The sequence below is a fragment of the Dioscorea cayenensis genome, chromosome 2 (assembly GCF_009730915.1).
Source record: "Dioscorea cayenensis subsp. rotundata cultivar TDr96_F1 chromosome 2, TDr96_F1_v2_PseudoChromosome.rev07_lg8_w22 25.fasta, whole genome shotgun sequence".
Lineage (NCBI taxonomy): Eukaryota > Viridiplantae > Streptophyta > Magnoliopsida > Dioscoreales > Dioscoreaceae > Dioscorea > Dioscorea cayenensis.
In genome coordinates, this window is record NC_052472.1 from 18782258 (window position 1) to 18804727 (window position 22470).

At 36.0% G+C, this 22470-nt stretch overlaps 1 protein-coding gene across 2 annotated transcripts; it reads right to left on the minus strand.

The window, feature by feature from the left end:
* Positions 1-17744: 17744 nt before the first annotated feature.
* LOC120269541 (receptor-like protein EIX2) lies at positions 17745-20899 on the minus strand. Of its 2 annotated transcripts, none has more exons than XM_039276870.1 (2): positions 19952-20899; positions 17745-19873 (listed from the first exon to the last, which is right to left on the minus strand). In XM_039276870.1, the coding sequence occupies exons 1-2, from the start codon at positions 20886-20888 to the stop codon at positions 18150-18152; spliced, it is 2661 nt and encodes an 886-aa protein (XP_039132804.1). In that variant the 5' UTR covers positions 20889-20899; the 3' UTR covers positions 17745-18149. The 2 variants fall into 2 exon arrangements, with proteins under 2 accessions (XP_039132804.1, XP_039132803.1); XM_039276869.1 differs by having other exon boundaries at positions 17745-18245; positions 18332-20899.
* Positions 20900-22470: the final 1571 nt, after the last annotated feature.

The window sequence follows — 22470 nt, forward strand, 5'->3', positions numbered from 1 at the left end:
AGTTGAGTAATATAGAGTGGCTGAGAGTGATCCTTCAGGGAGTTGACCTGGTTTAGTTGAGTAGAGACAGGTTTTGTGGAAGTTGATGGCTAAACCTAAGATGCCTTCAAAGAGATACATAATTAGCTTGAATATTCAGAGGATTTCTACACCTCTAGCCATCAAAATGATTAAGTCATTGGCGTATTGGAGATAACAAATTTTACCAAATCTTCAAAGGAACTCAATAAAGAACACTTGATGATAAGGTGTTATTAATCATAGTGCACAATACATCTGTGACAAGAACAAACAGGAGAATAGGAAGAGGATCTCCTTGTCTAACTCCCCGTTGATATCTAACATACCCATTCACCGATCCATCTACTAAAATAGATGCTTTGGATGTAGCTAAGATTCTACTGACCCATCCTCTCCAATGAGGGCCAAAGCCTCGAGCATGAAGAAGATCTAAAAGGAAGTTCCACTCAACAATGTCAAAGGCTTTAGTGAAGTCTACTTTGATTACACAACCCTGTAGTTTCCTCTTTTGGAGACTAAAGATTGCCTCCTTAGCCACTATAATATTATCAACAATGCAACTTCGCTCAATAAATGCAAACTGTTTAGTTTCTATGAGTGAGTCAATAAATTTGCCAAGACATGAGGCAAGAATTTTAGAGATTATTTTTATAAAGAAGTTTATCAGATTGATTGGGTAGAAGTTCGAGGAAAGTTTAGGAGTTTTAACTTTGGGAATTAGGACAATGTTCGCCCAATTTATGAGTTCTATGTTTGAAGTGCCATTGTAAAAGTCATTACAAAGTGTTAGCAAGTCATTGCTCACTATGGACCAGAATTTTTGGAAGAACATAGGGAAGCCATCTAGTCTAGGAGCCTTTTCAGCACCATAAAGTAGCTTTCTTGATTTTTTCCAATGTGAATGGGGCCTCAAGTGCGGTTAAGTCCACCAGAGATTTTTTTAGCAAGTAATCTATCCCAATAAAATCTGAAGCATGAAGGCCTTTTGGTACCAAATTGGGAGTGAAGCATAGATGTAGAAACTTGGCCAATCTCCTTAGTTCCTTCAATTTTATGACAGTCATGAAGAATGTAGGAAATTTGATAGACGTTGTGCTATCCATTAGCAACAACATTGAAGAATTTAGTATTAGAGTCTCTTTCCTTGTGCTAGGAGATACGAGAATGTTGAAGCCAATAAATTTCCCCTTGTTTCATAATAGAACCAAGGGATAAGTGAAGCTTTGCTTCTTTTTCCTGTTCCGTCTTGGTAAGATTGTGGGTTTCCTTGAAAGAGTCAAGGGTTTGTGAAGACCGTGTTTGTGAAGAGAACTGTAGTTAAGTACCGTAGCAAAAATACTATTTACGTGACCGCTTGGAAATTCCTGCAGCTCAAGCGAGCACGTGAAGGCATGTGACAGCCGCGGTTTATGACTATAAATAGGCCGTTTGCCCTATTCTTTGGGGACTTTTTGCGGGGCTTTTAGTGAGTACTCTGAGGGCAAGAAGGCTAGGGTTCTAGAGGAGGTCTTTGGTAAGATTGGGAGCAGTTCTTCACCAACTTTGATCGATCTTTCCTCCGTCATAGCATCGAGGGGGCCTTCGGCAACCTAGCTTCAGAGAAGGATTCTTTAAGAAGTTGAGCGACCCATCAAGGCCATCATCACGAATTGAAGGGGGGGTTTTTCTATGGTTTACATTGCTATTCATTGTATAAATCTTTGTTTTGTAACTTGCTCCATGGAGGACTAAACCCTAGTAGGTATTTGGGCATGTGAACCCTAGGATCTTATCTTTTGTATTGATTTGCTTATATGTTCAATTAAATTCGAGCTGATTTGAGTTTTAATCTTATGTTCCCATGGCTTTCATGTTTTATTGATCCTTGTGGTTGATTGCATATACATGATTAGTTACTTTGATGAGAGGGAGGTCTCCATTAGAGTTAGAACTCCAAGGTTAAAGAGGGTTGAAAGGGTAAGTCATGAGATAATGGAGTGTCCCCTTTCCTTTCCGATGAGTGTTTCCTATCTTCGTATTCTCTAGACTCTATGCAACCATATTTGGTATGAGGTGTGAGATTGAGAGATTTCTCCACCGGGACCTATAGGGGGTTAGGGATCTTTCACCTAGAAGTAGGGTTAGATCTATCTTTAGGAATCGGCTTCACTCTTAGGTATCTCTAGAGCTTATTGCGGTCATATGGGGTGTGAGGTGTTGAGACTGAGCGATTCCTCCACCGGGACCTTGTAGGGGACTTGTACTGGTAGCTTGGAAGCAAGGGCAGGTTGTTCTTGGATTACCTCAACTCATTAAACTCGGTTTAGAAGCATTAACAAGTCTCGAGCGTTATTTTAGATCCTAGGGGGAGCATTGCCCCAGTACCTCATCTTTATTGATTGAGATCTTCCTTGCTTGCTTATTGACATTCTTGCAATTAGTTCATTTCATCTCAAACAATTGATTTTGACTAGATAACTAAGAATTATTTACTACTAATACTTCCATTCCCTGTGGATTTGACTACCCACTCACCGTGGTATTTTGTTACTTCGACAGTCGTGCACTTGCGGTACACACACGCTATTTGGTCATGTCATTATAGACATACTGAACGCTTTGAGGCTTAATATATTTGCGGAAACCTACATTTTGAGTTTTCGGATACTATGGTTTCATACCATACATTATATGTTGATATAAATGTTGAAATGTTCTAATCTATTTGGATTATTGTAAAAGCTTGGCTTTGTTGATTTTGTCAATATTTTGTATATTCTTTTAGAATTGTACTAATCTACTCACTGAGTGACTTAGGTTACTTACCCCTCTCACTCCCTTCCAACCTTCAGTAGTTGGCAGCGTCACGGTGAGACAAAGTGCTTGACAACTGTTTATTCTTTTGTTTGCATTTAGAAATTGGTACTTATTATTTTTAGCATAGTTGCATTGTATAGGGAAAATGGATTCACTAATGTCATTGATTCTGGATTTGTATAACTTTGAAACCCTGTATTAAGTTGTTGAAGTTAATGTTTTCTCTTTGTTACCTTTATACTCGGTACCTTGAATATTTTATATTTGTGTTTTTTATGTTCAGGATTATGGAAATATAGGGTTTAGTCAGCCTTGCGGTTACTCGATGATTGAGCGGCATGGGTATCCCTCCTCAAGTCATCATGGCAGTTGTTGCGTCTCGGGGCCCGCTTGCAAGGAGTGATAGGAGGAGCCCTGTGAAGTGGAGAAATAGTAGGAATCTAGGCAGGAACCCGAAACCATTCTACAATTGGCTTGGTTGACTATTTCCAATTTTGATTCTTGGATACAACAAACCACTGCTTTATGAAGGCCTTAGATGTTTCTAACTAGATATCTTTTATCAGGTTTGCCAAGACCCCTAACATTCCAAGAGATAATATCCATACATTATGAAAAAAGTGATAGAAAACCTTAAGAGGTATTCTCTAGATCCCTAGAAGTTAGGGAGTGTTCTGACTCTAAAAGCATATTTTATTAAAGCATTCAAGATTATGGTTTTGATTAGAGTCAAAATTGATTCCACATGCTAAGCAATAGTTATTAAGCTGAATATCAGACAAAGAAGAATTAAGCAATGGTTTGACAGAGGTACCTTCTGTAAGAATGTCAGAAGTGCCTCTCTTTTTGGATAAACGAGGGGGATGGGCCAAAAAACCAGCATCTTCATTCTACCTGGAAGAAGGCTTCTTCTATCTTTCAGTACACCTGGTTGTTGAGGTGCCACTTGCTATGAATTACCTTCATATAATATTCTGGTCACTTTGGCAGCAAAATCTGACCCTGAGCTTTCCATGCTTGAGGCAGCTAACGATAACACTTTAGGATCTGATCCTGCAGAGGATTTGTCTATGACATAGATGGTAACCCTGTCGGGATCACGGTGTTCTCAAATGTCTTATTAAGCAAAGTTATATTAGAGTCTAACTTTCATGCAATGCCGTTTAGGAACAAATGTCTATACACTTAGTCCTGAGGCAGTTCCACTCGAATCCCAGGGGCATGGCATCAAATTGAGATGGTTTAGATGAAATGTTGAAAGTCGTTAAGGGTATAGATCCTTGATCATGTGTTGATTTCCCAACCCCTGATAAGGGCTTCAGTTAGTTTTGGAATAAATTCTCTTCTTCATTTGGGCCTATGAGGTTGCCCATTATAACATGGCTTTGATCTAACCCAAAATTAATTCGATTTGTGGTAGGTTTAAGATTGGGGTCCAACCCAACCAGCTCATTTGTTTTTAAAATTGGATTCAAAGATTTACTTTGAGCGATCATCTAGCATGACTTAATCCATCAAACCAACGTTAAGATTTTGTTCGCTTAAGTGAGCTCGAGAGTTTAAAATGAGCTGGTGTGGTTCAACTGTTGGATCTACACTGTTCAACCCCATGAGGAAGAGAAGCTATACTTGTAAGTCTAATGAGTGTTCTGAGCACACCGGCCGGAGCTGAATTACTTTTAGAGATAGTGATGAGCTTCCCCACTTGTTTCAATAAAAAATTTCAATTAACAAAATTTTTATAAATTAAAAGTTTTTAATAATATAGTAAATATTATACTTTAAAATATAAAATAAAAATAACACGAATGATTGTGAGGTGAGCTGAATCCTCCGATTTTGTATGTTTAATAGACATTACAAAATTATTTCTTCTTCAGTTTTAGTAAATATTTCTCACTCAATAGTTTATGTTTTTTTAATTGTTGATGAGAGTGATTTATATCTTTATCTAAATTTAAGATTTTACTAATTTATAGATAAAGTCTATTTGATATCTTTGATTTAAAATTAATTATATTTTTTAACCGATAAACTCCTCATTTCTGCACTAAAGGATGAGGGCGCAAGGGGAGGTGGAGGAACGAGGGGACAGGGGTCAATGGACCAATCGGTGATAGGGACAGGTGGTCCCCCTTGCTCCACCTTTGCCTCTGCCCATTCTTGTACTACTGACCCAACTCTAGCGACTATTATGCAAGAGTGAGTGAGCATGGCCTATGACATGACTTTAATTATGAATGAAATCCCCGCCAGAGAGCTTCAACACTTCGGGTAGGATTTGCTGTTGTTCTAAGGCATCTATGAAGCCGGATTTTACTGAAACAATGAAGATTTTTTTTGAGGTCATTTTTAGATCTTATAATATTATGCAATAAAGGAATTGAGAGAGAGAGAGAGAGAGAGAGATGAGCATTACAGGGTTTTCTATGGCTTGACTTAGCGTTTGTGCACTATGTTGGATTGAGTGTAGTGTAGTTTGCCGCCGCATGACCCACTCCTTTGCAATAACGACAAGTAAAAAGATGTATGCATTCAAAAGCGTTGTGTCTACTACGAAAGCAATGGCTACAACACGAAGTCTTAGGCAATTTTCGGTGATCGTTGCCATGGTGTCACACCCCAAACCCAGCCCGGCTGGACCTAATGCGTGGATAAATGGCCACAGACCGATAGGCATGAACCCAATAGACCTGCAAGGTCTCAGAATCTGAGTGAGGACAAGTAAAACTATAACAAACCAACTGAGTTACAGGATTACAGACTCTACAAAGTATACAATGTTGAGATACAAGAAGTCCAAAAATATAAAATACATAAATACAGGGATAGACAATCACATGAACTCAAATTTTACAACATAACATGACAACACCTACAGACAACATTTCAAAGTCCACACCAGTTTGCCACTCTTGATCTGAAAAGGATTTAAAGCTAAACCCATGAGCTCACTAGCCCAGTAAGTAATCCAGAAATTATTTAAAAATAACAAGATTTACAAATCTCAATCCCAAAATATTGAGAATAATTCAAAGTTTAAACAAATACAAAATAAATAATTTAACAGATGTATAGTTCCCAAGTAATACCATGACCTAAAAATATTGTAGGCAAAAGAAATATAAGATTTTAAAGCTGTAAATCTGAAATATAATAATTCACTAGAAATGAGCATAGGTCTCCAAAACATAATTTAAACAAAAATGGCAAGTAAAATATTCTAATAAAAGAATATTTCCAATATGTCATTAACCAAAATTTGAAACTTGGAAATGAGATCTTAGAAATACAGAAACTTCAAGGCAGGACAAAAAATTTGTGTCTGAGATATACACAGAAATCAATAACATGTATATAGTGTAATTGAAGAAAATCAAAATCAGAAGTCAAAGCAGAATGTAACAGATTCCATTGTATGTCTCCAAATTCACTATAGATGCTATAGGTCATTTGTTTACCCTCGGTGACCCGAGCCAGAATAACAGAGGTCATTTATTTACCCTCGGTGATCAGAGCCAGAATAACATAGGTCATTTATTTACCCTCGGTGATCCGAGACTAAATATCAGATGGCCATTAATTATTTCACCGAACGGAGAGGGTGCAAAACTGAAGCCTTATTTTTCCAGAATTTCTTGTCAACAAGGTCAGGATTTAATCCTCCACTGACAAGGTTGCATATCACTCATTTGGATACCAAACAATTCATACAAAACTCAATGTCAAAGTCCAGAATATTCACGAATTTTCCAAAGATTCAAACAAACGAAAATTCATAATTTCAGAATCCCACTTTAGGAAAAATAACTGAATATACATAAATTACTTACAAAATTGAATAAATAACTGCCCAAATCATTACTAAATACCAAACACTCTGTAAATTTACAACTCACATCCTTTGCATATATTAACACTTCTAATATGTCTCATTTCCAAAACGCATGGCTCCAAGAACATAGTATCAAATGCGAAGATATTTTGCAGTAAGAAACTTAGGACAATCCTGAACATTTTCTGTATCTAATACTTTACCAAATTTAGTCTCCAAGAGTGAGAAAAAACATGTTAAACTTGAAGATTCTACATCATCATCATGCACAAGTCTTTTTAATGGATCATAACTCCTAATCTACAAATCCAATAAACATGAAATTTTGCATGTTAAATGTCAAGGTGATAATGAATTTTTTGCTTTAATGAGCATGTTGCTTAATTGTACTTATTAAATCCATAATTTGCCTCTAAATCTGCATGTCTACATATTAATATCTCCAAGACATGTCAAATAGAATGGATCATATCTCATAGAATGCATACCCAATAAATATGAAATTTTGCGGGTAGATAGATCAAACAAATCATTACAACTTTACAATTTTAATCATCGACAAATTATTCTTCTATGACCTCTAAATTTAGGCCACAATTTCCATTCAACTCATTATCATAACTTAAAAATTCATTCTAGCAATTTCATGCATGAACATAGAATGTCAAAGTCTTAAATCTGTAGGAATCCAGCCCAATAAACCTTGAAATATTGGCTCTAAATCACCAAATGATTTAATTTATTTCCCAAGTCCCAACCTCACAATTTTAGTAAAGATATCATCAAGGAAAGGCTATGATCTCCACCCTAGATAGTAAGTCAAAAACTGAAATTCAAAAACTCAACCATGCCTCAGGGTTGTAGTACAACATTTCTCTTGACTTATTCACTTCTAACATTCACCCACATTAACATTTCCTCTAAACACATGTATGCCAATCAAAACTATACATCGACTCAACATTATCTAGAATTAATGTACATCCTTCAAAGCATATATAGCAAACACTATACATTAATTTCAGGAACTTTGATTTTATCATCATACCACAACATGATCACAATCCCATCGCATAAGAACAAATAGATTAACAATTTACCAGTTACAACAAAATATTCTAATACATATGATTCATTAACATTTCAAAATAAGTAGTAGTCATTTTAAAAATAACATACCAAAGCATAATTACTAATTCCATAACTAATTAAAGCCACAAATCAGAAATACATGAAAATACCTATTCAACAATAGATAATTTTATAATTAATAATAATAAGAAAAAATGCCATAATAAAATAATAGATAATAATTTTGTCAAAAAATAATTCCTCAAATATTAAAAACATGAAGTTCTCTGTGGATCACTTACTTGGTGATCACCTAATTCCAATTGAAATCCAAAGTTACTCTCTAAAAGATCCTCCCAAAAAGTGAGCAGCAAGGACCTCAAAGGAGGAGCAAAAGCATCACTAATGGCACAACTATTCACCTTCATAATCAACCCTACTTCCTTTCATCTTACAAGTCCATGCTCTTAAGAAGTTATAACTTGCTGGTCCATCAAACAAAGAGTGACTTGTTCCTACTCCCACTACACACCCTCCGCATCCAAACCTTATCACCTTGGCAACAACTAGGGGAATCTTAGAGAAGCTGGTGGAGAGAGGATGCTTGCCAACAAGGTTCTCCATGAAGAAGTTATACTGAGAGAAGTCTCCAAGCTTAGGGATCTTAACTCTAGTTGAAGCTTCAACTAATAGTGCACCAGTGTTAGAGCAAAGAAGATCAAGCTGTTAAGTATATGGGCTTAACAAAGAACCTTCATGTAGCTGGATACCGAGAGGACAAGACCTCCTCCAAAGCCATTTTTAAGGAGGAGAAAAGAGAGCTTTTTGACAGCTATTTGTGAGGTGATGGTGATTTGTAAAAGAACACTGAGTACAAGAGCATTGGAAACTTTCTGTCCAAGTTGAGAGGTGAAGGAACTTGGCATATTTTGCTGGAGCTTTGGGTAAATTGGGATGGTCTTTGAGATGGAGACCTTCTGGTAATCATCATGTTTGGTTTCCATTGTTGCCATGGTTGAAGGTTTGAGAGAGAGAGAGAGAGAGAGAGAGAGAGAGAGAGAGAGAGAGAGGACTAGATGGCTACAAAGTAATGAAGGCAAGCTTCTTTCCGGATTTCAAGGTTTGCAAGAATTGAGGGCAGGAATTAAGGCTTTAATGGCTTTTACAAAAGAATGGAGACAAAACTTTTTTTGGGGGCCCACACATGGCCTGCACCCTTGCTCGGAAGATGCCTTCCCTTTGACCTTTTCGACAAACCACCATCCACCCTGAGTTTGTTTCCAACTTTCTGATACTCTTCCGATTTAATTGCACCGCATGAGTGAAGGATAGACCGGGTCGTACAAAGCCACACTTGGAAAGATCATCGTGTGTAGGAACCTAAGAACATGCCCTATCACCGCCGTGGTTTCCGCACTGAGTGCCACCCAAGAGCAAGTCTAAAGGAGACTCCATCGCCTCTTAGCCTTTGTCAAATTTTTTTTATTGATGATTTGAATAAACAACAAATTCTATTATCAAGAAAATAAGTATAAAATTCCACACGAGAATGAAAGTAGAAGCAAAAGGTACAACAAGCAAGTACAAACAAAAGATCACCATAATCATCAGGAGTAATGAAATGACTAGACAAAAGCAATGACAACAATTGCTAGATCCTAGAAGACAATCAAAAGGAGATCATTTGTCCATGGTAATGCATATAGGATAAGCATCAAGCTTTTTCGATGGAATCTATAGTTGTACTAGTAGTTTCTCTCATATCCGAGGAAGATTTAAGGAAGTCAAGGATGAAATTATAGTAGAAATAGATGTCTTTGGCTTAGTCCTTTCAAAATTGGTGCTACCAAAAAAAAGGAATATATGATCAATTTTAATAAAAACTGATTAAGATGAATTGCAATGACAACAATATGCTTTATTAAACTACAAGCCATTCTTTAGTAAACCTTTATTGTCTATCGTTATTTTCAAAAGAAAATTTCTTTCAAGTTATATTCTCCTCTAAATGCAGTATCATATATATATTGTGAATGAAGTTAATAAACAACTAAGTTTTACAAAAGAAAAGGAATCACATATTAATAATGTTATGACAACCATCCCACACGGCCCACACAAGAGACGAAAGACATTATAGTATCACTTCACATTATTTGTACAACGAGAGGGACCAGGAGCATATCACCACCTATATATACAATTTTTTTTTTTTTTTGACAAAGTGACAAATACAGTCAAGTGCATAGATAGGTACCAAAGTGCACTACTCTATAAACATATCTGTAGTGTATATCATCACTAGATATACATTATAACAAACTTGTAAGTATTGGTATGATATTTGTACATTTACAAATTACTAGTTCTTCACTTGATAGATGCCTCAAAATAGCATATAACATATGGTCAAGAAATTGAAAATAAGCAAATCACCATTTTTGTTAAGTAATAGCACACTTCAAGCAACCCATAACCCCAGAATGTATCCTAGTGCAATGCTCACATAAAATTCTATCATCTCTTGCTCATCTTCATCGTTAGGATACCCTACACTGGATGGTTTATCGATATTTTCACAATTGTTATCTAATGGAAAACCACAAAGAGCATAGTTGCCAAAATAGATTGAAGGATTTGGAAGTGAGAGAATCGCCCACTGTTTGGAATTCTTCCAGATAAGTTGTTATATGATAGGCTTAGACGAATTAAGAAAGATAGCTTGATCATTGTTAATCAAATAGGCCCGGAAAGATCATTCCCCTATAAATCAAGTGATTTTAACCTCAATAATGTGTCAATATTTTCTGGGATTTTCTAGTCAAATAAATTCAAGATAAATTTAGACTTTGCAAATAAGAAAGAGATATTAATTCTTCAGGAATCTTCCCTGATAATTCATTTCTTAAAAGATCCACTAATATGAGAAGTGGTAGCAGTTTATCATATTGAATATCCCTCCATTTCAAACATTGATATTATCCATGTAGCCAATAAAGAATTTATTTCATACCATGCAAAGAATTTCAATGTTGTTAACATAATCAAAAGAGATTTTATCATACCCTGCAAGTGCAACCTTCATATTATAGAATAAATAAAATCAAAATAACATATTAAGAGAAAATTTAAAGTATTATTTTCAAATTAATCACCACGAAAATGTATCTTGGGAAAATTGTGGGTAAATTTTTAGCTTAATAAAAAATTATATATATATGAGGGTAAGGGTATGAGTACGGGTTTTACCTTTATCTTTTTCAACAAGTAAGGGTATGGGTAAGGGTAAGGGCAGATTAGGGGCATACCTTTACCTGACCCGTACCTGCTTAAAAAATAACGAGTAATACCCTTACCTATACCTGTACCCGGTCAAAAAGCGTACGAGTATAGGTATGGGCATGGGTATACTCGTCGAGTAGTTTATAAATTTGCCATCTCTAAGAAGGATCTCACCATGAATGTCCTAGTGTGTGTCAGACTGTGGATTCTTTTGTCCTGTCTTGATACATTAGGAGACATACAATGATTGAATGTGTTCACCAAGAAAGGGCCAGTCTCATTGGAATGAGGTTACGGACTGATCCTCAATGGTTAGGAGATTGTGCATACTATTTGGCCCCAAGGCTCATAGGTTCACGACCAAGGTACCAATTATCATCCTAGAACAGTGCAGTTGCACCATCTTCTATGATTGAATGAACATAGGTTGTGATTCTCTTGAGTGAGCTAAGAGTTCCTTACCAGAAAAAGGATCTCCTCTTTTGTTGGTGGTGATGTAAATTCCAGATTGCCATTTCATAAAGGTAATTAAGCTAGATTATTTGTGATCCACACTAAGGTTTCTTAGATATGATCTTCCACTAAGAGTGTTTTGTTGAAAATCTCTAGTGTAAAAGTTAACTACTATATAATAGTGGCGCGCAGTTTAAGTTTTTTTTAAAATTATTATCATTTAATTATATTTTTAATCTTTTGCTCCTCTCTTTTCATTCTTTTATGCAATGTTTGGATTGAGGGCCTCCAAGGGAAAGTAAAAGAAAGAGAGGGTTCCGGAAGGTCATAATGATCCCTTCCCTCGTTTGGATAAATTGTTTTAATTTAACCAAGGGAAATAAAGGGTTAAATTTGACCCTTTGATATCTCACTTTTCTGGCCCCCTTCCCCCTTCCCCATCCCCCCTGATTTGGGATTCCGGGGGAGGGAGAACCTCCTAAAAATTTTATAATATTTAAAAATAGCTTATTGCTCTCAATTGTTTTAATTAATTACATAACATCACTTCATAAATTTGTTCTTTCACATTTTTCAATCTAATTTTATTGTAATCAAGGGTTCACACGGCACCAATCACTTTTTTCAACTCTTGATTCAATCCTTGATGTTAATTTCATGTATCTTGCGTCGACTTGATCTTGTGTTTTTAATTATGTGTTTGAATAGAAATAACTAATTGTTTTTATTTAATAATAAGGGTATAATTGGTAAATCATATTATTATATATCCTTCCCTTTCCCTTCCCTTCTTTAACCAAAAAAAAGTTTATGAGAAACCCTCATTTCCTTTCTCTCCATAAAATTTGACTATCTAAACAAGGGTTCAATGTTTTCTTTCTTTTCCCTTACTTTTCTTTCCTTTTCCTCCCCTTCCCTTCTTTTACTTTCTTTTCTACTTTTGGATCCAAACACTATGTTAGTGGGGAGCCTTCTGTGTCTATTTACCCTCATTGAAGTTCACTAGGGGCCCGATAACCTTTATCTTGGCTATAGAAAGCCATGTGCAAATACATCTAAATTTGCAAGGTTCATCGTGGTTGGATGGGGTCGCTTATCATGGCTTGGTAGCCTACCTTTGTCCCCAGGGAGACACTTGTGGCTTTACTTGGGCTAAGACAAGCTTACAACAATCTCAATGAACCCTCATATTGCTCCTCTATGCGGAGGTGTGAGCGAGTTGGTTGAGCTCAATCAATCCAATTGAGTCACCTTTTATAGTCTCCGCCCTTATGCAAGCAAGTCCACTAATTAGAGCTAACTTGCTACACAATCAACCTCGCAGTGGTAGCATTACCTTGTCTCAACCTTAGCCAAGATAAAATGGTAAATTTAAAAAATCATAAGAGAATGAGCTATTTATTTGACTTGGGATTTATTAAAGTATAAGGGAACTTGTAAAGTTAGACAACCACTAGCTAGCATAGTGGTTAGTCACATGGGCAATGAATGGGTAGGTGTAGGGTCAAATTCTTGCTTTGTACTAAAGCAATAATGTTCATCCACTATTCCCTAGTCAAGGTGGTATTTATAGTACTGTTCAAGTGGGCTCGGTAGGTCTCTTGTGGGAGGAGTTGCATCCTTCCCTTTCATGATTGCAAAACAGGGGATCAGTATGATTCTTGTAAATCTTCCAAGTGTGCATATGACAGAGTTTCATTGCTCCATGTAGCATTTGTTCAAGTTAATAAATCTATAGGGGGTTAATAAGTTATCATAACTAGTGCACATTTGTACTTACTTGTCCTTTGATGAGCCTTGAAGTGGGGTTCTTATTGTATATTGTCAAAAAAAAAAGTAAAGGCGTAAATGTCTCTTTTGAAGTTGATAAACTTTGCATATTTTTTCCTTTCAAATGTTGGAGATTAAGGAAGAGTGCTTTTTGGTGCCAAACAAGTCATTTGCATTTTGTTAGGAATGAAAAACCAGAAGGCCTAAAGCTTAGTAGTATTGGCTCATTGTGAAAAGAGAGTGTAAGACATTTAACAGATATCGAGTTTGAGTTTAGTTAGATGTAGCTGGTATAGGTCCTTGTTTGTGGGTGTGGGCTTGTGGCCCAAACCCTGTGGCACCAGGTGATGGTATGCGGGTTTGGTTGTGGGTATGGGCTTGTGGACCAAACCCTGTGGCACCAGGTGATGGCATGCGGGTTGGATGATCGATTCTCGTCCTGTGTGCACATCTCTGATGTATATAGCAGTAATGGCTTTTGTCAATAAAATAAAAAATAAAAAAAATCAAAGGAAGACAAACATGTTATCTTCAAGCAAGCTCTCTTAAAATTAAGAAATTTGATAAAGAAAACAACTTGCATTTAATAATAATAATAATAATTATTATTATTCTTAGGGTTATGTTCAAAGTCTTGGAAAACGGAATAGACCGCAGGCTTGGAAAGTCATGGATGACTGACGCCTTATAGTGAGGTTCATTTATATAGTATAGGTTTTAAATTATAGGTATATGTATATAAAATTTTGACAATACAATACTACACTAAAAAAATAAAATTCTTTAATAACTACTCTTAATGAGGTTTTGTATCCTGAAAATAATGCTTATATAATTACATCATTGCTAACATTATCAAATACATCCTTTTTAATTTCACTTTATGATGTTTATAGGGTTTGTTAAAAATCATTTATTCCTTTTTTAGTGTTTAAGGGATTCGTATCATTAGTAAAAGAAACAGTGGTCTAATGATCCCATGTTATTCAGTGTACATCCGCCCCAAAGTTGTCAATTATACATGTCTCAAAACAAATGGTTGTCAAAAATTTAATATGCAAAACTTACTACAAGCATTTATATTTATCTTGGTGACACCGAAGTCAAAGTGTCAGATTCCTTTTATTTAAATTAAAGTCCTAAGCCCAGAATATCAGAACCCCTTTATTTTATCTCAATGCCTATTTCGAATATCAAATTCTATATTGTTTTATAGATTATGCCTGATGCAAAATTATAGTCTCATTATAATGTTGACCCTATTGACTGGTTTAGTATACAATTAATTTGGAGACTTAGAAAATGCAAAAGTTTTTTTTATTTAAAATCTGGTGTTAATAATTGGCAAAAAAAAGTTTGTTTTTTTACTTAAATAAAATAGATATAGCAATATAATATTGGTAAATTTTCAGAATTTACAATTCAAATGAATAATGGATATCAGCAAATATACAAAATAAATTGTGCCATTTAATTTTCTAAGAAAATAATCCAATTAATTTTAATATAAAATAAACAATAAAGATTAATTAACAAAATATTTATTGATGTCACCGCCAAAAATGGGCAAGTGGAAAGAAAGCAACTATCACGGCCAAAGACTCCCATGTGGTTTCTTGGTTGGATGAACCTGACTAGCAATTTTCTACAAGTCTTTTTTCATTATTAGAATAGAAAGCAGAACTACAACACAGAAAAATGAAGATATTTGACTCCCATTTAGGAGGTTGAGAGTTTAACTTTCGACCAATCTAACACATGGTTGAGATATAATAGATTGTGTATGTGGTGATTTATCCGTATTATCAGAAATATTTAAATAATTAAATAATCATGAATTCACTTGGCTAATGACCATAATTAAAACTTTTAACCATGACTTAAACACCAAATTCAAACCTCCACCAAAGATCCTATAATAAGACACACTCACTCTATGAGATTCCGATTTCGTGAAACCATGGTAAAACCTCTCAACAAAGGGGTTTATTACTCAACAATACTTGGCCCTACTATAAAAATCATGGGTGAGCCATTTAAAAGTCTCGAGCTCATGACTTGATAGAAACAATATTGATAACGGGTCGCCGGTTGTGGGTGTGAAATTATCCACTAGTACGGATGAGTGGGCTGGTTGATCAATCTTTAACCCTTGTGCATGTAGAACTTGTATATATATATATATATATTAGTTTGGACAGGGAAGACCGCTTCAACCAAAATAAATGAATAAATAAATAGAACAAAAAAATATGAAAATTAGAAGGCGGAAGGCGGATGACTCACTTTAAAGGAAATTCCAAATGCACTTATATCTTTGGAAGAATTATATCTTTGGAAGAATAGTTAACACTTTTTCATCAAAACTCAATTCTTTTTATACATAAATGCCATCAATTTCTTAAAACATTAAAAAAAAAAACCTATTTTTCTAATGACAATTTTTTTAATTGTTCGTTTTAGTGGTGATGCATGATTGTATGTGCTTGTTTCTTGACAATTTCTTTATCAAGGCAGTGGTTGTTATCTTTATAAAAAAATTATTTTTTCTAGACAATCCCCAAATAACATTGTCTCTTGTTTCTAAAATAAACTAGTAATTATTTATTTATTGTTTGTTTAAAAAAATGAATTTGATTATTAAAAAAATTATAATAGATATTTTGGCGAAAAAGGGGTAAATTGTTTTTATTCCTCTTTTATATTCTCCCCAACAAGATTTTTTTATTTTTTTAGATAAATACGATAAATACGACAAGAGAGACAGTTAGGATAAGTGTACAGTTGAGAAGTGAACATCATGCCAACAACGTTATAATATACTTTGTTAAATAAAGTGAATGATAGGGACACAAATGTACGCGCCCAATCTACTATCTACAAATCTTTAATCTGAAAACTAGCCTAATCGAGTGGTGTGATGTGAAGCAACTAAAAAGAAAACAAAAGTTAAAAAAGTGCTTAATGAAATGCGGCTAAACAAGCAAGGGAATGGGGTGCTCTACCATAGACTCCCTTGAGGGTGGTTAAGTCTAGGACAATGGTTGTATGGTACAACAATCCTAATTGAACCGAGAGAAATCATAAAGTATACTATTCCCTTTCTCAAGGTAAATAGTAACTGATCAAATACAATGTTGACATAGGCAACCCTATAACCTTATTGCACTCTATGAAATCTTAAGAAGAATTGACAAAAAATCAAATATAGACAATCATTCTCTTGAAATAATTGTCCATAATCCCATACAGAGTAGAAATGAGATCTCTCTCTAGACCTACTATCTATGATTGAAAAGAGTATGGAATTACTTGCCAAATTATTTGGAAGAATTGTGGGAGGTGACTCTTGACTCTAAAGTACTCTATCTTTAGGCTTACTCACAGATCCTCCTCAATTGTGGCTTGCCAATGCTAGGTGGGTCTTCATCTCATCACACATTTTGAAACTAGAGCTTTTACATCAATAGCATTCAAGACAATAAGAATGCACACTTGAATTCAAAATTAAAGGATTGCAATTAAAAGTCAATGTAAAGTATGAAGGATCCACAACCAAACTCAATCAAATCTTAACCCTAGAGTTCATCTATGCCCAAAAACCTACAAAATTAGTTCTACATCAAGGGAGAACAATCAAACAATTCGTAAGAGACAACAAGTATGATTGAAAGCATTAAATTCCCCATTTTCTATTGTGCCTCTTGAGATTGCTGAAAAACTTTCGCCTTTCCTTCCACGAATACTGCCATATTGCTCCTTGACGGCTTCAACCCTCTTCCTTAAAGATAGGTAAGCCTCCTCCCATTGATGAATCATCCAACAAAATCAAGAGAAAACTCTACCCACTTTCACCAAGCTTGACTGTCAAATTTTTTTTTCAAAATCCTCATCAGAATCTTTCATACCTAACCACTTATGGGCATCTTACGTACATAAGAACAAGGCTGTATGGAGCTGGGGATGATGGGTCATGTGTCTTATGGGCCACCTTACAGTCGTAAGTCCTATAAGATCTTCAATCTCGATGTTACGACCCAGTTTATGGGTGTAAGGATTGGGTCGTAATCTTCTTAATTTGGATTGCTCTTGCGACCACCCTTATGGCCATATGTGGCTCCCTATAAGCTCCTTTGGACAACCCATATGGTCTGACTTATGAGCGTAAGTCATGCCCGTAAGTCCTTCTATTTGATCCTTATGCTTCCTTATGGGCATAAGCATGCCTGGAAAGTTCTCTGCTTGAGGGTTAGGGCCGTAAGTACAGCCATAAAGTGCTCGTAAGTGGTTCGGTCTGTCCTATTGTTCAGTTGTTGATGTTGAGAGAGTTCCATCTCTTTCATTTTGGCTCTTAATTGCTTTTTTTGACTCTCTCTCTCTCTTTCTTAAGCATTGCTTGATACTTGAGAATACGATTTTCACCATGTTTAGCATTATTTTCCATAAGAATACTCTAATACACGCCGAATAAGTGTCCAAAATAATATTAAATCATGCACAAATGTACACTTACAAGTAAACAAAGCACACATTTTATTTAAAGAGAAAGGACCATACGATAATGGCAAGTCATGTCCCACATGGCCTACATGAAAGGCTAAAGAAATTATAATGTCATTTTACATTATACTATTTGACGATAGGCATATCACCAAGCTATACACTATGACATGCTTGTGAGTAGCGGCACCATATTTGTACATCTACAGAGTATCGGTTCTTTCCTTTCCAAAGCCAATCCCAAGTTGCAAAGAGTAAATAATCAACAAATTGAAAATACACATATCCCCATTTCTTGTTGAGTAGCAACACACCCAAAAGAACCCAAAATCCAAGATTGTATCCCAAGGAAATGCTCACGTAGAACCCTATCTTCTCTACCTCATCTTCATCATTCGAGTATGGTACACTAGTTTGTTCATCAAATATCTTCGCAGTTGTTGTCCAGTGGAAAACCACAAAGAAAATAGTTGCCAAAATAGATAGAAGGATCTGGAAGTGCTAGAAACTGCCCGCCCTGTGGAATTCTTCCAGATAAGTTGTTATATGATAGGTTCAGATGACTTAAGAAAGACAACATGATCATTGTTGTTGGAATAGCACCTGAAAGATCATTGTTCGATAAATCAAGTGATTCTAACTTCAATAACATGCCCATCTTTTCTGGGATTCTTCCTGTCAAATGGTTTCCAGCAAAATTCAGATTTTGCAAATAAGAAAGATACATTAGTTCTTCAGGAATCTCCCCTGATAACTCATTTCTTGAGAGGTCAATGGATATCAGAAGTGGTAGCAGCTTATCATATTGAACATCCCTCCCTTTCAAATTCACATAGACATTATCCATGTAGCCTATGAGGAGTTTATTTGATACCATATAAAGAATTTCCATGCTGTCAACAAAATCAAAGGAGATTTTATCATATATCTCAAGTGCAACCTTAGTGTTATAGAATATTTTAGGAGCAAATTTCATAGCTCTAAGATTGCCGAGATTGTATGGTATGGTTCCTGACAGATAATTATATGCAAAGTCTATGACACGAAGACCGGTAAGGTTACCCAACTCAGGAGGAATATCGCCAGCAAGAATGTTATATCGGAGTCGAAGAACCTCCAAGTTCAGTAAGCTGTTTGCAAGCCAAGTTGGTATGCTTCCACCTATCTTATTCTGGCCAAGATCAAGAGTCGTCAACGCTCTGCAATTTCTCAAAGATAAAGGAAGCTCTCCTGACAAATTATTGTTGCTCAAATGCAAATAAGTCAAGGATGGAGAACAAATGGTTGTAGGAATACCTCCAGATAATTGATTGTCGGACAGATCAAAAGTGGATAATCTTGGTTGGAAAGAATGATTCCAGCACTCAGGAATTTCACCAATAAGTTGATTTTTAGAGAGATCAAGAGCTGCCAGCTTCTTCAGATAACATAGAGTTTCTGGGATCCTTCCTGCTATCTTGTTGGAAGACAAAAACAAGTACTCCAAATTTGCAGGAAATTGTGACACTGATCCTTGAAATGAGTTTCCACTCAGATCAACATACAGAAGACCCGAGAGATGCTCTAATGAAACCGGAAGCTTGCCTTTGATATCATTATTTGATAAACGTACAAGTTGAAGATTCTTTGAAAAATTCCAAAACCAATCTGGTAGAGTGTCTGAAATTCCAGCATTCGAGAAGTCAGCAACCGAGAGATTCTCCAACTTTTGAATCCATGGAGGAAATCCTGGTCCTAATTTACTGTCAAACATGAGAAGCGTCTTTAAGCCAAGAGGGGGCACCCATGATGAACCAAGACCAACCCAAAATTCATTAGCAGAAATGCCAAGATGTTGAAGTTTTGCAAGACCTGCCAAGTGAGCTTCGGTCAAAACACCCGTCAAATTATTATAAGCAAAATCCAAGAACTCAAGTTTAGGATATAGTTGACCCAAATTTACTGGGACACTTCCATTCAATGTATTGCGAGAAATATCCAATTTTTTCAAAGAATGAAGCCCGAGTTGAAGGAATGGACCATAAAATGAGTTGTAATAGAGATTGAGCATCTTGAGTGACTTGAGTCTGCCTAGCCAATTTGGAAAATGTCCCTTGAGTTCACTAGAAATCCAGTTCAGTGTCTCCAGACTATCTTTAATGCAACCTGAAAACACTTCTTCAAGTTCATTCAAATCACCATGCAGATATTTATTCTCTGAAAGATCCAATGATTTCAACATACAGAGGTTTTTTAAGCTCAGTGGCACTCCACCTTCTAGGACTCTATTGTTGGCAAGGTTGAGGACTCTAAGAGATGTTAAATTTCCAATAGCACTTGGAATAAGCTCTTTGAAAGCATTGTCACTCAAATCTAGATTCTCCAGGCTTCTTAACTTGAACAACCAAGGTGGGACTCCAGAATGAACATAGTTACGAGAAAGATCAAGAACTTTAAGCTTGGTGAAGTTAACATGTGCAAGAGAAAGAGGGAGCTCCAGAGTGCAGTTTGATAAATTTATTTCTGAGATTAATGGCAGAGTATTTAGTGATTCCAGCCAATCAGATGCTTTGGAGAGATCAACAAAATTCAAGTTAAGGTACTGAAGAGATGAAAGATTTGAGAGCCAATGACTTCTTGCTAATTGGAGATGGTTGCAAGGCAAATAGAATACATTAGAGAGATCAAGATATTGCAAACTTGAGAGATTGCCAAGCTGATGAGGAACTACTCCACTAAAACCAGCACAAGAAAGATCAAGATAGCGGAGCTGTTGGAATGAACCTAAGAAAGCAGGGATTTGAATACCTCCAAAGAAGTTCATGCTCAGATCCAAGTATTGCAAGTGTTTCAAGCCAAGCAAAGCAGGGTTGATATGATCACCTTTCAATGGCTGAGAACGTCTGCCATATTGAAACATGTCATGAAGAGGAATCTTGTTCCCAAGATCAAGTTGAACAACATGCCCTGTTTGGTCATCGCATTGAACTCCTCTCCAGATGCAGCAGTCTTGGTCGATCCAAGACGATAATCGTCCACCAGGATCTTTAAGCCCTGCTTTGAAATTAAGTAGTGCTTTTCTCTCACCTTCTTTGCAACCATAGATGCGAAGGCTGTTAGACACACTGAGTATGAAGCAGAGAAGGTATAGAAGAAGAGCTTCAGTAAGCTTTGCAGCCATAGTCAAACAAAGTTGTGTTCATGTCTTCTTTCTGTTTTGCCAACTCAGTTATTTGTAACGTGCAAACTTGGTAGCGCTAGTGGCTTTTGTCAAAAAAAAATATAAAATAAAAAAATAAACAAATCAAAGCAAGACAAACAGGTTGTTTTCAAGCAAGCTCACTTAAAATTAAGAAATTTGATAAAGAAAACGACTTGCATAAAAATATGTTTATTTTTATTGTTGTCATACATATCAATGTAATCATTATTGCTATTATCATTATCATACATATCAATGTTCAAAGTCTTGGAAAACGGAATAGACCGCAAGCTTGGAAAGTCATGGATGACTGACGCCTTATTGCAAAATATTATTATTATTAGGGTTAGGGTTATGTTCAAAGTCTACTGACTCATTTTAAAATTATTGATTTGGTTCTCTCTTGTTGAAAGGAATTTATCTTGAAGACAGTTTTCTAACAATTACAAATATAAAATTTCCGGTGACTTTTCAATTATCTCTTCACAAACATGGACATCATACTCTATAAGTTGCTTGGGGTATTTCCTTTCACATTTGTGCTCCACTTTTTCCTTATAGGGAGTTTGGACACCGTTGTCTTTGTTATCCTCAAGCCCAAAATGATGGAGCAGACGTATAACTAATAGCTGCGCATACCAGCAATATGTGAACTTAGTAGATGTGTAATGCCTTAAAACCTGTTTTAAAATTCTAAACACAAAATACTAATAATACAAATATAATAATCTCCAATATCAATTACAAAATACTAACAAGACAAATAAAATATCTATAATATCAGTTAAAATAAAATAGAGTATGACTTTCCTGAACATCATGAAGTTTAATAACCAAAGTACAAAAAATTTGACTATCAAAACTAATTAACTCCTCGTAATGTAAGTTAGGGAGTCATGCAAAGGTTGTTTGGCTTGGCGGATGAAGGGGAGGATGAAGAATGTTGAAGTTTAATTGGGTTGAGGAGGATGAGCAAGAAGGACAATCACTTTCATCTTGCTGGGGATGCGACTAGTGTTCACCGCTAATGGACAGCTTGAATACACACCCGTTGTTGTCAGCTCTTCTTGTGTTGGTGGTTCCCTAGAGGAGGTTCAATGTCCTACAATGGGGCTCATAACTTTCAAGCAGATCACGAGCATGGTAGAGGTCCACCGGGCATCAACGAAAGATTTATGGTGGAACAATATACCTTGAAGAAGTGCAATAGAGGCTACTAACTCTTGAATAAGCTATGTTGGGCGCTGGTGACAAATGTTGGGGATCTCCTACCCCATTGGAATTCCACGTGGGCGACAAACTTTGGTGGCTAGGATCGAGGATAATAACTCCCACAGTCTAAAGCCGAGGTAAAGTCACAAAATTTCATGTGATTCAAAAGTTCGAGAACTCGTTATTGGTGTGCTATAAATAAGACACAAGCTGAGAAGCAACCTCAACAACCAGTGGTGTCCTGTCCTCCTTCTAGCAACACAACTCAATCATCATGTGGTAGATAATATTAACTCCCACAAATGAACTCAATTCGCCATCGTGGCAACAACACTTGACGTGACTAGGA

What these genes read in the sequence shown, in the direction of transcription:
- LOC120269541 (XM_039276869.1), bottom strand. Translation starts at nt 20,888, where the DNA reads ATGGCTGCAAAGCTTACTGAAGCTCTTCTTCTATACCTTCTCTGCTTC. An exon ending in ATCGAACAATGATCTTTCAG is followed by an intron (nt 18,246 to 18,331) that starts GTGCTATTCCAA and finishes AGAATTCCACAG; the next exon opens with GGCGGGCAGTTTCTAGCACT.